At 40.0% G+C, this 18628-nt stretch overlaps 1 protein-coding gene across 3 annotated transcripts in view; it reads right to left on the bottom strand.

The window, feature by feature from the left end:
- LOC134753715 (uncharacterized) overlaps nucleotides 1-18628 on the bottom strand; it is a 158274-nt gene that overhangs the window by 75675 nt on the left and 63971 nt on the right. For all 3 annotated transcript variants that reach the window (XM_063689655.1, XM_063689658.1, XM_063689662.1), the window contains 3 exons: nucleotides 18530-18625; nucleotides 17996-18172; nucleotides 17453-17543 (listed from right to left, as the gene is read on the bottom strand). In XM_063689655.1, the coding sequence (XP_063545725.1) occupies nucleotides 17453-17543; nucleotides 17996-18172; nucleotides 18530-18625 (364 nt within the window). The remainder of the gene's footprint in view (nucleotides 1-17452; nucleotides 17544-17995; nucleotides 18173-18529; nucleotides 18626-18628) is intronic.

Raw genomic sequence — 18628 nt, 5'->3', positions numbered from 1 at the left:
TGCTACCTGTTACGGTAACAGGCCCGAAAGGTACAGTTCAAATTTTTGCCTTTTTAGACGACGGATCGACGCTATCAATGATAGATCAAGATGTCGCGGACGAGATAGGAGCAGTGGGCGAGGACGAGCCCCTCTGTATCCGCGGAATACGCAATCTGAAGCATACATCAATCACGCAAACGGTAAAGGCAACAGTGAGATCTGCACGAGGAGGCACCGCACACGGGATCGTCGTAAAAACAGTAGAAGGTTTGGGAATCAGATCGCAGTCGCTCAATAAAGCCGAGTTAATGAAGTACGAGCATCTCGCAGACCTAGGAGACGAGTGCTACACAGGTACGGGAGTACCACAGATGCTGATCGGAGGTGACTTTAGTCATTTAATAACTCCCATGGAGATAAGGCAGGGCGGCGAGGACGAGCCGTGCGCGATGAAGACTCCATTGGGATGGGCATTTTTCGGAAGAATGCCGCGTATAATTCGTACCGTCGAGCAAACAGTCATGCATTGTCGTACCGACGACGAAGACTTGAACGAGCAAGTGAAGAAACATTGGTCGATCGAGGCGCTTGGAGTAACACAGAAAGAAAATGTAAGTCCGAGCGATCAGCGAGCCATCGACATATTCAACGCTACGGTACGCAAAACTACGAGAGGCCGGTACGAGGTAGGACAACTGTGGGCGTCCGACGAAGTGAAGCTACCACCGAGTTATGCAATGGCACGATCGAGATTGCATAATCTGGAATCGCGAATGCGACGCGATAAGGACTTTGCCGCGGACTACGCAGCCCAGATACGGAAGTTACTACAAAAAGGATATGCTGAACGCATAATGGAACCACCACAAACCGATCGAACTTGGTTTTTGCCGCATTTCAGCGTGTTTAACCTCAACAAAGGAAAAGGGAGAGCCGTATTCGACTGCGCAGCAAAAAGCCAAGGAAACAGTCTGAATGATTACATCTTAGCGGGACCGGACTTGCTACAGAGCCTGTTAGGCATACTACTGAGGTTTCGCGAATGGAGCTTCGCAGTAGTAGCGGACATACAGGAGATGTTTCTTCAGATCCAGATACGAGCCGAGGACCAACAGAGCCAGCTCTTCTTGTGGCGAGGTACAAGAAGAGACATGGAGCCGCAGGTTTACAAACTTAATCGAGTTTGTTTTGGGAACGTGTCGTCACCTTTTCTCGCGCATTCCGTGCGCAACCGGAATGCGATCGATAACGCAGATAAGTATCCCGAGGCGGTCTACGATATCCAGAACAACCACTACATGGATGACTACGTGGCGTCATACAAAACCGAAAACGAGCTGTTAAGAACATCATCGCAGGTACGAGACTCTCACGCCGAAGGGAACTTTCACTTGCGAGGCTACGCGAGTAACAGCGAACGATTGCTAGCGAGTATAGAGCCGGAATTGCACGCACAGGAGCCGACGCATCTAGGCGAGAGACAGCAGACCGTTCTAGGTATGACCTGGGACCCTAGCACCGATACGCTAGGCTACAACACGAAGATGCTGCGTGTACCGGAGGCCGTGAAGACTCGCGAGCGACTGCCGACAAAAAGGGAGCTACTTAGCGCGATAATGTCCATTTACGACCCGATGGGACTTATCGCACAATACGTAATAAGCGCGAAGATTATTTTTCAACGAGTATGGGCGAAAGGGACGACATGGGACGCACCGTTACCGAACGAAGAAGCCGAAGACTTTTTTCAGTGGCTGAAAGCACTGAAATTTGTAGCGACTCTACGCATTCCGAGGCAATACGAGTCGCCGAGTAGAGTAACAAGGTACACTCTACACATTTTTACAGACGCATCGACCGAGGCATATTGCGCTGTAGCGTATTGGCGCATAGAGAACGCGGAACACGAAGTGCAGGTCAGCCTGGCGGCGGGTAAGAGTAGGGTTTGTCCCCTGAAAGTACTTTCCGTGCCGAGGCTGGAGCTGACAGCTGCAATTATCGGAGTCCGACTGGCAGACACAATAAAAAACGAACAGAGATACGATATTGAAAAAGTAAGTTATTGGACGGACTCGCAAGTGCTGCTAGGATGGATCAGAGACGACGCACGAAACTACAAGCCGTTCGTGTCACACCGCTTAGCTGAAATAGCTGAAAAATCGGACCGACAAGCGTGGAGGTACGTGCCGACCGACGTGAACCCGGCAGACCACGCTACACGAGGCAAGCCGACGAGGAAAATCGACATCGACGACGATTGGTATAAAGGCCCGCCATTTCTACGCCGACCCGAGGCGGAGTGGCCGAGTCAAAATATCACTGAAAAACCGAGTGAAGACCTCCCTGAAAAGAAGTCTAACGTGAAGGCGGAGACCACGCTGACTACGACTATATCGAGACCGGACCCATCGAGCGTGTTACCGGACATACGACGTTTCAGTAACTACGATCGACTAATCAACTCTACAGCCTACGTGTTGCTATTCGTAGAAAAATTGAAAACGAGAAATAGAAGACTACAGCTTCAAGTAAGTCACATTAAGCGAGCCGAGCATATGTGGCTACAAAATAGTCAGCGGAGGAGCTTCCCGGACGAGATACGAACACTGAACGCGGGACGAGAACTGGAGAAGAAATCGAGATTATACACTCTAGCACCCGAGCTGAGCGATGACGGCGTGCTACGTATGAAAACCCGCTTAGGTAGCGCTCCAGTCTTGTACTCATCACTGCATCCTGTAATATTAGACGGAAGGGATCCATTTACCAGATTAATGGTCCTACGAGCTCACAGACGATCAGCGCATATACATAACGAGGCCGTTATAAATCAATTGCGTCAAAATTATTGGATTTTGCAGTTACGACCGACCGTGAAAGCTGTGGCGCGAGATTGCGCGCTGTGCAGGCTACGCCGAGCCTTGCCGCGCGCGCAACCTCTTGGCGACCTACCACCCGAGCGACTACAGGCTTACCAGAGGCCATTCACCTACACCGCGCAAGATTACCTAGGTCCTATGTACGTGACCATAGGCCGACGACGAGAGAAGCGCTGGGTGTGTCTGTACACATGCCTAGCAACACGAGCCATACACTTGGAAAGTGTATACAGCCTGTCAACGGACAGCGCACTCCTCGCGCTACGTCGCTTCGCAGCGAGGCGAGGATGGCCGAGCACCATGTATAGCGACAACGCAACGTGCTTTAAGGCCGCATCGAACGAGCTGCGTGAGGCCTACCGACAATGGCTTCCGCAACTACAAACCTACGGCGTGCAACAGCGAATGAATTGGAAATTCATTCCCCCCGGCAACCCCTCGGCAGGCGGAGCTTGGGAGCGCATGGTGCGCACCGTGAAGACAGCAATGCTCTATACATTCAATACTAGAGCCCCGAAACCCGAAGTTTTCGAAACTATATTGACCGAAATCGAAAATATCGTCAACCGAAGACCGCTTACACACGTCAACGTAGACCCGGACAGCGAAGAAAGTCTCACACCGGCACACTTTCTTTTGCTCCAAAACGCTAACCTACCGATGATTGGAGCCTACGACGAGAACGAGACGAGACAATGGAAAGCTGCCCAGGCGCTAGCTGACCACTTCTGGCGGCGCTGGACGAAGGAATACTTCCCACTTCTGGCACCACGCAAGTCGTCCGATGACGGAGGGCGACAGATCCAGCCGGGAGATGTGGTCATCATATCCGAGCCGAACGGACCACGTAGCGTGTGGCCCAAAGGAGTCGTCGAGATCGTCTACCATGGACCCGACGGACGGGTTCGCTCCGCAGACATCAGGACGAGGCACGGGACGCTACGCAGGCCAACCTGTAGGCTTGCGGTCATCGCGTCGCAACCCAGACACCAGGAGTCTTCGACTGCGGGGACAAAATGTTAGCGACGCTCTAACACGACAGTAGATGATTCTAAGTTAATTTAAATCGAATAGTTTAAGATTGTATTCTTAATAAAGATTTTATCGTTTAGGTAGGCAAATTCGCTCTAGATTGTTATTAGTTCGTAAGTAACATGTATATACGCGTTATTTTATAGCCTAGGATTAGTTATGTATCTAGGTTTCATTCGATTTCATAAGAAAAGGTCAAATTATTTCCCTTGAATTCCTAATCCCATAGTAAAAAGAGTGAGATAAAGCATTAGAAAGAGATTAAAATGTAGATTCGTTAATTGGCTCACGAATTATAGCCAATCATAAGAAAATGTAGACAAGGATAGGTAAGAATGAGCAGGACGCACGATCAACTTCTCATTGGTCACACAAAATCCGCCGAGCATTTCGATATCGCTCAGATTTTACTATGGAGTTAGTACGTTCGATCAAATATCACGTAAATTATAAATATCCGACCATAATAATGTATGTAGAAATCATAGAGAATAATATCGTTTATCGATCAGTGCAGGTACTATTGTCATAGGCCTAGCCAAAGTATTGTATTCGGCCAGCGAAAGGGCAAAAAACCCGCGCTATTGTCCTCGACGCGAGCGGACAATAGCCCGTATTGTGTGAGTATTACCGAGCAGAACAGAAGAGATTCGCTAATCGAGTAGCCTAATGGTTTAGATGTTAGGATACATAAGTTTTAATTCGATAATTACGTGATTAATTAAGTAAACATAATGTAAGCGATAACGAGATAACTAAAATCGAGGCGATGGCGGCCGGATAGCGTCATTAGCCAATCAGAGCCCTTCGAATCGAACGAATGGAAATCGATCTTATCTCCTTATCGTAGGAGCTTTCCTTTTCTTAAATTTTCGTATAAATACAGGGAAGGACGACTGGGTAGGCACAGTATCGGAAAAGCAGCTTCTACTATCAAAAAGTCCTCAAGAAAACCTGAAGAAGTTTAAAGTGCCCAGTCGTTCTACTCTCAGTTACCGTGTTAGGAGTATTTTTATACCTTGTACCGCGATTAATAAAAGTCGGTTTTTACAAGTGTCGTAATTAGTTTAATTCGAATTCGTGGATAGTTATCCTGGTCCTTCGAGGGTGAGTCGGCGTGGGAACGGACACGTCTCGGCAGTACGAGTGGCGGCGGCAGGGCGTGCCAGCGACCAGACTCTACAACTGAGCTCCGGAGGCTATAGTGCGTCGCGGACTGCATTACTGTCTTTTGAGTGATGAAGCATTTTACAATCGGATACATATCTTAATTTTAACATAAAACCGGATCAATTATAATTTACATCACACTTTACGTATACGATAATCTGACATTTGGAGCCCTCGTTCGCGAGAGCTGCCAAGGGCTTGAATCACCAGTAAATAAAACATAAAGCGGCACTCGAAATTCATAAACTGACCTAGATTTGATATTTCTCTCAGATCACCAATCTCAGGATCAAGATCCAATGGGATCATATCAATATCGAGATTTTAAATTTTCAAGTAGGTACCGGGATTATCATTCGACGCGAGAGGTAAGTACAAGAACTCTGAATAAAATAAAGGTAAATATCTATAAATAAACTGCTACTGAAATTAACATAAATAAACAAGCCACTGTTGTCAAAAGATTTATAATTTATGGGAAAGTAACGATAGTAAAATATTGACGAGCAAATAAAGATGAGACTTCAAAGCCAGAGTCAGGCTAATAGACATAATATTTATACGTATGTCTTTAATGGAATATATACGACTAAAATATTGACATGTCTCTACCTTTACTGAGACAGACCATATTTTAAGTCACATGTGACTTAAAAGTAGGTAAAATTACGAGTATAGAGGTATCTATAAATGTTGATATGATGGAAACTTAAATTTTGCGTAAAAATTTTGGACCAAAGATCAAATATTTCACTCGATGGTAAACGTTGGGTTAATTTGAATACAATACTTTGAAATCATACTTATCTTCATAGCGTTACTTGAGTGAAATGTCAATTTAAAATAAATAATATTATTAACCCTTTCACAGCCGATCACGACACAAACCTAACTCGTTATTATGGCAGTTAAGATTTTCAACTCTATTGATAACGTTCTAAACGGATATTTTTTGTCGGCTGTGAAAGGGTTAATTCAGCCTATATGGCTCCCACTGTTAGGCACATCAGGCCTCTCATCCACGAAAGTGGGATTTAGTGCCTATAGAGGCTCCACGCTGGCCCGAAGTGGGTTGGAAACTTTATATTAGTGTCCGACCGAAACCGGATTTTTGCCGAAACCGGTTTTGCTCTAGTTTCGTCTGAAACTGAAGCTGACATGGGTTGGACACTACTGAAAATACAGTTTCGGCGCGGCCGATTTGTTCGGCAGTTTTTTGGCCGAGACTGAGAACCTTTAGCTGAAACATGCTGAAACCGAAACCCAAACTTCGTTGGGACACTACTTCATATAAACCTTCGAATTTTTTTGCGGATCAAATTGTTTGGGTAAAAGACGGAGACGTGGCATGCTTGGAATCATCGGCCTTGTGTGACATTTTTATTATTGTACAATTTGCTGCAGAGCTGCCTTTTCATGTAGGTTTCTATTGAATAACTTTGCATTATGATTGTACTTATGTACAGTCCCACACACCCAAATATGTATGCTGGGGTGCCAAGCTAATAATTTTACTGACTGTATAGTCAATGAATTTAATTTCCGACCCATTTCGTACCTTATCTCAGTAACAATCAATATGAAAGTCATACACTTCATACTATATTGTCACTATGACAAAGTATCACTATGACATGACTATAAAGGCATAACCTCTATTGTAAAGAAAAAATGCAGGGCGAAAACTGTATCAGTACAGCTGATGTCAACACATCTTTAATGAGATTAATGACCCCGATGTTTTATCTTCGTTCAAATTATCTTTTAATTTTAGCATCAAAAGAATTCCTGACGATAAAATTTATTGAGGGCATTTTATAATTACCCAGCAAATTAACGTTGACATCGAAATAGCTACGCTTTTATTCATAAATTCTTTCGGTATTTCTAGGTTAAGGTTAATTACCAAAATAACATTTTACATTCGTATTCCTATAACCGTTTAATGCCATGTCTATATTAGTTTTTAAAGAACTGTCATGCGTCTAAATATTCTATGTAAAGTCGAACTATGTAAACCAACTTACATAGAAACTTTAAAAGCAATCCAATAAATACACTTTTTTGTGATTATTTCAAACTTCACTATTCGAAATAAATATCGCGAGTTCAGTTCAGACGTACCTACTTAAACATTTTATAATTTGAAAAGTTATTTACAATTATATTTTTCTTAGGCGCGAACGAATCGTGGGAAAACACGCGAAAAACATCTCAACGACCATCCACGAGCATTCTCTCCGCGGCACTGAAAAACCAAACACGTGGTAGAAAGTACACACTGCACATCGCTAACGACTCAATTGGCTGTTCGCCACTAGCTAAAATAGCACTTGATGTCAATTAAATAGGGTCGTAAATAGATCCGCTACAAGTAACAAACTCACGAAAAATTTCCAACAAAACGGCATCACAAGAGGCAGCGAAAACTCAACCTTATTGTAATGCAAATAAGCTTGAGTTTATGTTGGTAAGAACGACTATAGGTTTTCGAATATGGAAAACTTGATAGTTCGTGAAAATTCGGCCGCGCTCGGACGATTCCGCGTTCGTTACTGGCCAAGCTTTTGACTGCAAACAGACGTCCCGAACGTTCACACTACATGGATTTTAATGGTGCAAACATAACATTTACTTACGGGGAAAAATCTATTAGGATTCTGAAAAGATCCTTAGGTTCTTGTGAATAGGGTTTTATTTTGTTTGAATATAAAGGTTGTTTTCCGGACGCTTGGCACGGATTTGAATTTGTTTTCTCGGAACGGGAGACAAATTATTCGTGTAATGATGTGCGAAAATATTCATGCATGTCAAAATATAAAGGTGTGTTGAGCAAAGTACGTGACGAAAGGAGAGTTTTGTACGCTTCTAAATGGTTCGTTACCGTGTAATGAATGGAGTTGCTCCTGAGGATTGAGCAAGTTAAAAAGTTGGAATCTGTTTATTTAAACTTTGTACCGCTTCTTGCGTCGAGAGAAATGGTTGCGGAAACAATAATTTTTGAAAAATTGTTGTGCTCAAGAATATCTCTTTGAAATATTGCTCGAGCTTGCTATTGTATTCGACACGTGCATTTGAAGAAATTTATGGAACTGTATAATAGGGGTGTTCAAAACATCTTGTTTGCGTTTGAGTAAATACTAATACTTATGGTTATGTGGGTAAATCTCGCTTAATACTCGTAGTCGTAGACGTTTTTCAGAGAGAAAATACGAGTATTATCATATTCCCTAAAAACCAAACTTATAGCTAAACAATTATTTCCCCTATGTAGGTAACGTTCTATAACACAAATAAAGCAAATAAATCCTCACATATGTTCAAATTATTTAAGTAAAAATTGGTAATTTAATATTTGTTATTCCTGCAAGTTATGGTGATACCAAGTTTTTGTCATAATGCCCTCCTTGTATTTATTTTATACATTATTTATGAATCCCGTTTGTACGTGGCGTATAATATGAGCATATTTAAAACTTTGTTGTCTAGTTCTTGTTAGCTACTTACTTTGAAATAGCACAGATGGCCGAAATAACCAGAGTAACAACTTTATACAAGTGTGCTTTAAGAGGTAGGAACAATACCTAGTACAGTCACGGACTTTAATTGTTGAGCCATTTAGAGTTCAAGCTAATTTGGTTGTCAATACTAACGGTATGAAATGTCCAATGTAAAGTAAACCCTAAATGGCTCAACAATTAGATAGTTGCTTATCACATCGTTTTGCAAGCTTGTATGCAGAGAGGGTCAATCTGCAGCTGACTGTACAGTCGCCATCAGATATATCGCAGCGGCCGAGGTGCTCAAAATATCTGAACACGTACTTAACGCCTTGACAATAGAGGCGTGTTCAGATATTTGTGAGCACCTTGGCCGCTCCGATATATCGGATGGCGACTGTACACGCTGAGCAGCCACAGGACATAGCGTTTATAGTAGTTTACTTACTCTCACAGAACCCTTGTTACTCTGTTACTTTGTCATCAATCGAACTGCCGTCTAAACCATAGGTATACCTAGCACAGAGTAGCGTTACCTTGCCTTATTCATAAAAACGATAAAACTAAAAAAAACCCTACCTTACTTACCTATTGGCTAATTCTAATAACAAAACGCAGCAAACGCAAACGCTTAACGCCCGCAGTCTGCGCCGGTCCGTCACCGTCAACGCAAGCTCCTGATGAAACTACTCGGTTCGGAATGAAACATGTCGAGCGTTTTTCGACTTAAAATACGTGAGTGACCCGTTATTAATATAAATTTGATATTGGCTAATTCATTTTTTGTCTATGTCAAACACTGTCAAAGTGACAAATAAGAACAAACGAATTAATATTTAAGGCTTGCAGGACTTTCATGAATAGCACAATTACTCATTAAGTTATTAAAATCTCAATGCCTATTTGCAGCAGTAGTAAATGACTTAACTGCAATTATAGGAGTCATAACAAAAATTGATTTGTTGCCAATACTCTCATGTATTTAGTAAACATTGCAATACGTTGGCTTCCATTACCCATTGCATTTCGAAAGCAACCTTTTCATTGAGATTTATTGCGAACTAGCTTTTGCCCGCGACTTCGTCTGGAGTTAGTAATTTGGGTAGCTTATTTTTTATTTAATCTGCTTTTTATCGGTTCCCCCACATTGGCTGTTGTAAAATGTTATATAACATTGTGTGACAGGGACAACATAACAAAATACTATCAATACTATCATAGTGTCCTTTGCACCATTAACAACCTAGCCGCCGCCATACAATCGACATTACAATCTCTTTTTAAAACGACATTCTGAAATAACAAGAAATATGAATTAAACATTCAAGTAATATGTATCTATTTTATTTATTTATTTATTTTAAACTTTATTGCACAATATAACAAATAAAGTACAAATGGCGGACTTAATGCCTAAAGGCATTCTCTACCAGTCAACCACCAGGCTAAACAGAAACAGTGATAGGTGCAGGCATTGAACAAAAAAAAAGCAGAATAGGTAACTTAAAACAAAAAACAAAAAATCTATGTCTGATACTAGATTTCATTGATATAAATACATATATGTGTTACCTCTGTTACCGTAAAAACCCGTTTTAGTGAAAACGCGTTTTCCTTAGTTAAACTAGTTTTCCGTATCGCTCCAATAAAAAGGTGTTTTAAAACAAAATATGTATAAACTAGGATTTCTGTAGTTTGGTCTGGTTAATTTAGATGAATACTAATATCTGTTCTGTTACGTCAGTTGGGTAAATTTTAAGAAGGTAATTTATTATTATTATTGAGAGCCCACTGTGTCCCACTGCTGGGCAAAGGCCTCCCCCCTCTTTTTCCACTCGTCTCTGTTTAATGCTATATCCGGCCAGCCTGTCAAGAAGGAGTCCAAGTTATCCCGCCATGGCCGACGAGGTCTGCCGGATCCCCGGTTAGACTAAATAAATTCTAAAATTTAAAGTTATTTCATTATCATTTATAAAGTTTTAAAGCTGAAAAGCATTAGATACTAAAGTTAAGACGCTAAATAAGATTCCTTGGAATTTTTGGGTAAACAACAAAGAAATATCGGGGATAGGTGAGAAGTTCAGGTGCCATCTATTTTCGCATTCCTTCAAAGCGACAGGGACATGTGTCATTTTGACTTATGTACCTATTTGTAAGAAAGGGATAAAGCATCATTTAACTAAATCAGGCCCGTAAAGTTTTATGAATAAGGGGGTAAATGTATAACTTTAATGACAAGAATATCCGGAGCCCGATTCAGATTCAACAACTTGTTACGGTTTTGAAGTGGTTTTGATACGACCTTGACTTCATTTTGATACGGTCTTGGTGGCGCGCATCTCACGCACGACTTTCACTTCATTTCGCATGTTCCAATCAGGAGAGCGATCTTAAGATCGTTATGATACGACCAAACCACACGACGAAGATCAAAGCCTACTTGCTACAAGTTGTTGAATCTGAATCGGGTTCCCTTTCTCGTTGCTGAGAATTGAAAAGCGAAGCCATTACAGCAAACTTCTGCGGTCATTCTGTGTGACTTTCGATAAAAAAAAAGAAACTTTTATTTAACTATCACAGACAATGTGATAGTTCAATAAAATAGAACAACAAATAGGTACCTACACTGGGTACCTAATTATTAATGATAGGTAATTATGAATGATATCCTAGGTAATTATTAGTCACACGGATGTATGTAAATGTATAACGTGCATTGTTAATTCAATAGAAACTACAATAAAATCAAAATTACACCAAAACCCCATATGTATTTTTAATTTTAGCTCATATAATTTCATATGGGTTACCTATGGGACCCAGGACCAAGAGTCGTGTCGAAATATAATAGGAGAGTCGACCCCAAATACTACGAAATATACGAAAAATAATACGAAAAGCACGAGAAGGCGTATTTATTCAATATGGCAGACATCATGTGGCAGATATTGCGAATAATGCGAATCTTAAAAATACTTTTCAAGCTTATCGTCAGTGAGTACCACAGACAAAAATAAACCCAAATAATGTTTACATTTAGCAGTTTTAAGCATTTTTACGATATAATAAAACATATTTATATCCGTACATTCGGATGAGGTATGATATTTAGTACCGAGCGGTGTGTTTTCTTGAGAAGAAAAAGATTTGTATGTCGTAAATTGCATTTTTTGTTCTTTATTCCTATTTTAATTTTCAAAATCACGTTCAATATTTTTTGTTAGATTTAACGGCTCAATACATTTCATTAAATAATTATATTTTAATGTAAACTGCGGGAAATGCCACAATAAAAAATGACGTGAATGGCGGGTCGTGATTGACTGTCGGCCTTATATTCGACACTACATATTCGAGCGATAGAGAGGCAGCTGACGAAATTTTCATTTTCGATTTTCGCGGTAGACCCTCTGCTTTCTGTTAACCATTCCAAACTAGTCAGAAACAGTATGATAAGTTTACGATCGATCGATGGCAAGGTGCGAGTTCCCCGCTATTTCAGTCAAGGCCTCTCTCCGTAAACATCTGCAGGTGAATAATGTAACGGCTGAATGCGATGGCAAGCCGAAAATGTGCCGAATTCAAAATGTACAGACAGTCACAATCATACCAATAAATATAATATGAAAAATTCACCGCCTTGGACGAGACTTGAACTGGTTTGGGACAACAATAGAGCAGTGGCGGCCCAATTCGAACAATGCTTATAAGATGTCACAGCGATATGATACCGATCTGTCAGTGTCAAAAGTGACGTTTTTGTTTGAAAAATTCCACGACAAGTTTTTGGTTGAAAAAATGTCACGAATGTGCCATGAATCTGCCAATTGAGCTACAAAAGCTCTATTGCGCCAATGATGAATTATTGAAAGATTTCACGGTCATACAGTTTGTAAATAAATATGTGAATTATTATTTTCTGTTAGAAGATAAAATATCATTGACGAGAACCTACATTTCAAAGCCCACATTATTTTCATGTCGCAACTAGTGTTACTATTTAGTTTAAGGCATGACACCAAATGGTATACCAGCACGGTCGAATTTTTATCACCTGTCACCACGCCTGTCACGTTCTAACAAGTATGTAAGTGCGAAAGTGACAGGCATAGTGACAGGTGATAAAAATGCAACCATGCTGACACCGCTGGTCTCCCGCGATACAGGCCTGGCCCGGTGCGATTAATAAAGATTGTTTATCCACAAAAAAAAAGGTGATTTGGCAGGTGAATTTTTTACACGCTGAAGATACGCACAAAAAACACTGCATGGACCAATTACTCGTAGAGGCTGCCCCAATATTTGTCTGTCTGTATTTTGCAAGTTAAATTAAACTCAATACCCGGTCTCCGATTGATCTGAAAAGCATACCTACGTAACTTCTATGACAATCTTATGTTAATGGTTAACTAATCCAATCTGTCTCTCCTTTTTTTTAAATACGGCTTTTCACTGACAGTAAAAAAAAACACTAAAATTGTAGAGCAATTTATAGTACAGCAAAAGCCGGGGACCTAGAAAGGGTAAAATACGCTAAATTATATTTTAGAATGCCTACTCTGAGCTCCTACGAGTATATTCTAATAATGTATGTCTATCAACATTTGCAAACTAAAGATGAAATTGAAACTCTATTCATTAAACGTTATTTTATTATGAAAACATAGCCTCTTAACATTTATATAAACATTTTCATAATAACTCATTAATCTCATAATCCCTACACTACTCGTACATTTTTGAATAAAAAATAACAAAAACAAATAGTGAAAAGATACATTATAACTTAGACAAATAATAAGACTGAAAAATAAAGAATCTAATATGGACAAAATGTTTTTTAAAACAAAACTTTTCTAAGGCCATAGAATTCCTGAAGTTATTTGAAAGCCGCCGCTCGTTTTGGTCCCAAATGCTACAAAGCATTTTTGCTGAAATGAAACTATTTTGATGGCGCGCTACACATTGTTTAACAAGCTTTTATTTAGTTTCATATTTTTTACTCTCTATATTGGTAATAACATGCGCTTATCTTATTTTTTTACGTCTTATCAATCGTTTCTTATCAATCAAAGAAATATCAAAAATATTAAAACAAGGTCTTACGAAGGCTACGATCTAGCTACTATTGATGTATATATTTCTACAAGCAAAAAAATCAATGGGTTCGATGTTCTCACAGAAAATATTAATAGGTAAGGTATTCCGTGGATTTTCCAATTAAGATTATTCACAAATGCACTGCCAGCGGCAGCGAACTGGAGGTACGCGCTACGAGCGTAGCCAATAACACGGTTTTTCAAGTTTGTAGCGAAAAGCGCCTACAATACGAACACGCCTAGCGAGTTGGTGGCAGTGAATGTGTTAAAGTTAGACCAAGAAAAGTCTGCAGAGATTTTGACAGCACACGCAATGCCAGTGTTATGTATACATCATGATTTAATAGAAGTTTGACGTTTAAAATAACACCTGCACTGCGTGTGCTGTCAAAATCTCTGCAGACTTTTCTTGGTTTAACTCTAAATAGTTTCTCGGCCTGATCCGAACTTTACGAGTAAGATACGTCCAAAATTTGCTAGATACGATATGGATCGGATGTCACTGTCAAAAGTGACGTTTTTCTTTGAAGTTATTTAGCAAATTTTTGACGTATCTTAAAGTTGGAAGCAGGCCGACTGAACTTGTCAAATACACTGTATGGAAAGTATATAAATTTAATCCTCTCGCCGCCCAAAGACCTATGGTATCCCATTCCATTCTACTTTGAATATTTATCAAAATAGAATGGAATGGGATAACAAATCAAAATTGCATTTGTCTTGGCAAGTTTTGATGCATGGGCGATGGGCGGCTAGACGATATATACGTACGATTGTACGATTTTTCAACACAGTTGCTCAAAACGACGTTCTTATTAAACCGATTTTTGGCTCATAATCCTAGATATTAAACACGCGTGCTCTTTCAGTGTATTATTCCACTCGTGCTTTTTCATTATATTATCCGACTGAGTTATGAAGGTAACTGATTGCTAATAATATGCATGGAAAGGGAGCCTTCTTTAATTGGTCAGACTGGCGGGCACCGGCGCGCCCGACCGCCTGCGCGGCGCGCGGCGCGCGGCCCGGCCGGCCCGCCCGCCGCGCCGCCCGCGGCCGGGGCGAGGGGCGGCCGGCAGTATGACAGATGCAACACACAATACTAACTGTTTTAACTATTAAAATTTGATTAATATGAGTTTCATTTTTTTCTCGCAAGTGTGTTGAAAAACGTCGTATGAAACGCGTGTGCATTGGTCATTACACACATCGGCTTTCTTATTGCGCGCTCGCTTACAGCTCGCGCGCACAATATCGCCTCGTGTGTAATGACCAACTTAGCACACTTGTATCATAATGTACTATTAATTGCTCTCGAGTGCATATACACCGAAACTCTCACAATAAACAGCCTAATACCAAAACAATAGTTAAGGCAAAAACGCAGCATCTGTTTGGAACAACAAGTAAGAAACTCGCGTAGTTGGGCGATTCTCGAACATTGTTCGCGTGAAGTTGCCACAACTGGTAATAAAGGCTTTTCTTGTACTTTTAGAGCCACCCCACACTAGCGTCTCCCGAGCGTCTGCGTCTAGTCAACTCTATGGCTGCTGCTCGACGCAACGTTGACGCAGCGGCGCAGCGACGCCATTTTCCACAGCGCCGACTACGCTGAGACGCTAAGACACTATAGTAGTGTGGGGTGGCCCTTAGAAGTCAAAATAAGTGGTTTGAGAGTCATAAGAAAGGGACCGATTGCAAAAGTTTTTATGTTGTGGTACAGACAGTCAGCATCACATAGAGATAGCGACGGACACTTAGGGTTCCGCAAAGCATCTGTGAGGGCTCCGCGAGAAAAAACAAATCAATAACCAGCTGTACCAGCAGCAATATCTCTGGTCCACAGTTAATTTGTGAAACGAATTTTTTTTAATTTAGGGCTCGGTCAAACATTTTGCTCTCCAAAAAGGTTCCGTCGCCAAAAAAGTTTGATAACTGCTGTTCTATGGTAACAAAGGTGTGTTACGATATATATTACGATATATATTTGGCCACTTTGGTCGTTTATTGAATAAACAAACAAATATCGTAAGCAAAACCTTGAGGTTTGTGTGTCGATGTGGAGTTGAAGAAAAAAAGAAAATTAACAATATATTAATATCTTATCATAAGTAGGATTAAAAAATTATTACGGTTTAGACTCACGTGTTTTAGTCATACCAGAACGTAGCACCTACAATTTAATTGCAGTCGTAGTATAATTATTTAATAAAATGTTCAGATTTTAAATAATGTACTGAATGTGCGCGTACGGTTATGTGTATCTAATAATAATAATAATGTCTTCGGTTACCGCGATAGTTACTCATGAAATAAAACTATGAAAACGGATTATATCGCGTATATTGAATTTATAATACATCCCGACGTTTCGAACTCTTTACAGCGTTCGTGGTCAACGGGTGACTGAGGAAAAATTACAAAGTGCAAAAATACCCACATACTAAAATAATGAACAATCATAGACTACAAGCCTTAAAATTTGACTGTAGTCTATGATTGTTCATTATTTTAGTATGTGGGTATTTTTGCAATTTGTAATTTTTCCTCAGTCACCCGTTGACCACGAACGCTGTAAAGAGTTCGAAACGTCGGGATGTATTATAAATTCAATATACGCGATATAATCAGTTTTCATAGTTTTATTTAATAATAATAATGGCTTGAACTTATTGTAAAATCTGCATACCATAAAGGTTTGCGTTTTTGTCTCAGTATCTAAGATACTAAAATAACAGATTGGCTATTGTTTTACCCAATCTGTACATCTTTCTAATAAAATGACAGTTAGATTGAATAAGTAGATTGGTAGTTATAGAATATAAAAATAGAGGCCCTACCGCAAAAAAAAAATATTTTTTAGAGAGATACTTACTCATTTTTAGGTTTTTTTAGTCACTGGGTACATTAGAGGGTCAAATTACGCTCAGACATCTATCATACGTATAGCAATTTAATAAAAATATGGGAAATATTTGTCATTTTTCATTAATTATTAATTACCAGATATTTCGAAAATACTTTATCAAAACCACGCCAGCAAAAATCTGAAAATAAGTTTCGTCTGAATCCCGAACGTCAACAACAACTACTTGTATATTTGTATAAATAAGTACCACAACATAGGTAGTAAGTACCTACCTCATTCCTCTGTTATTAACAAAGTACACCAGGGGGCCTAGCCAAGGTAACAATCGTTTGCGCTACCACAACGAACCACTTATTCAAAAAATTTGGACCCAGTTGTCCACCTAATTGGAATATAGTTAGAGTTTGCCCATACTGGCAATAAAAATACCTAACTGCGCTGTCTATAGTAAAATTCATCAGTTTCGTTATTAAACATTAAAATATGTCGCTTATTCTTTACAAATAAATACTTACTTACTTACTTACTTAAAAAACAGACCGATGAATTTCAAAAACTTTTATTAAATTATCTAGACGCAATTTAGGGAAAAATATCCGAGTTATTTTCCACAGTCACAAAATAGTCACATAAATGTGACTAGAAAAAACTAATATCCAGAAAAAAAAATCTATTATTATTGTATTTTACCTTAACCCTTGCCTGTGGAGCCCTGCCAAGGTATGGTTTTAATTCATCTTTTTGCCTCTTTAACCACACTAAAGTTTGATTTAAAGACCTTGTATATTTTTTTTTTTTTCAAAATAAGGGTTAAACGAACCCATATTCACCGACTGTGCTCCAAAACGCACGCATAGAAGTAGACGTGTACGAGATAGAAAGAGAAGTTAAGAAGTGTGAATAATGTATCTTTCCACTCACTTGTTGTGTAGCCGAAGTCGTCTTCTTCTTCTTTATCTGCCTCCTTCTCTTCTTTGCTGCGTTTGACCGCGGCAGCTGATGCTCGATCGATCTAGCACAAATAAACAAGCATTCGTTTTGTGTATTCTTCTCCTTGGTCGTATTGCACAAACAATGTAAGCAAGCGCTTACTTTACGAGTTCACCCAAAGATTCGTAACCGTAGTAACTGTTATGACGTGATTTGATGAAATTTTACTATTTAAGAAAATGGGAAGTTTCATAGATATCTGACGAGTAAATACCGGGGTTATAAAGTTTTGTTTGTTTGCTATATATAGGTACTTAGAATTTATACATCTTTCATCAACTCATCAATCTGTGTCAGTTCACTGCAGGACATTGGCCTATCTCATGGCACGACATTTAACTCGATCTTCAGTTTTTACTCCTGTAATCCCTATCCGTTGCCTTGCGAAGATCTTCACCTTTATTTACAATAATTTCCAAGATGTGAAGATAATCTTTGTTTTGTTTAGTGGTCAGTTATTACAATAAGACTCACCTCAACCCCTTTATCCGAGTAAGTGCGTCCCTGTAGCTCTCTCTCATCCTCCTCATCATCACTGCTCTCCGAGTCCGAGTAAACAGGCTTCTTCGGTGGCGTCGGTTCGGTTTCCGAAGTCTCCCTCTCCGTGTCTTCTGACTCTTTCTCTATGTCCGGTTCTGATGTCACTGTTATCTGTAGAAGCGACTTATGATGGTTAATACTTCAAAGCTCACTGTGTTATGGCCAAATACAGACAATCGCATAAGTCTGAAGGCGGAATAGACTCGTCATGTGTCGACTTTTATAAAAACAGTCTATGAAATGAATGTGTTTGTTATTATAGTATTGTGGAATAAACTTATTGTACCTAAATAATTTGTATTATCACAATCATCGTTACTTTATTAACCAAAAAAAAAAACGAAACAAATCGGATCAATATTAGGAACGAGCGGCATGAGAATATAGGGATCCACAGTGAATCTCCGTGGGGTAGAGTCATCCATGTTTTTAAAAAACCTTTAACCGAGTAAATGATGACAAACGAACCTTGATTTCGTGTTCTGGCGTCCCATCGATGGGCAACGGCGTCCGCCGTGGGGGGTGCGGGGACGCTTCGGCTTCCACGTCTGACGAGTCAGTATTCTA

Source organism: Cydia strobilella, chromosome 2, assembly GCF_947568885.1.
Source record: "Cydia strobilella chromosome 2, ilCydStro3.1, whole genome shotgun sequence".
NCBI classification, from domain to species: domain Eukaryota; kingdom Metazoa; phylum Arthropoda; class Insecta; order Lepidoptera; family Tortricidae; genus Cydia; species Cydia strobilella.
Note: the sequence above shows the minus strand (reverse complement) of the source record. Positions and strands in the feature narration are given on the sequence as shown.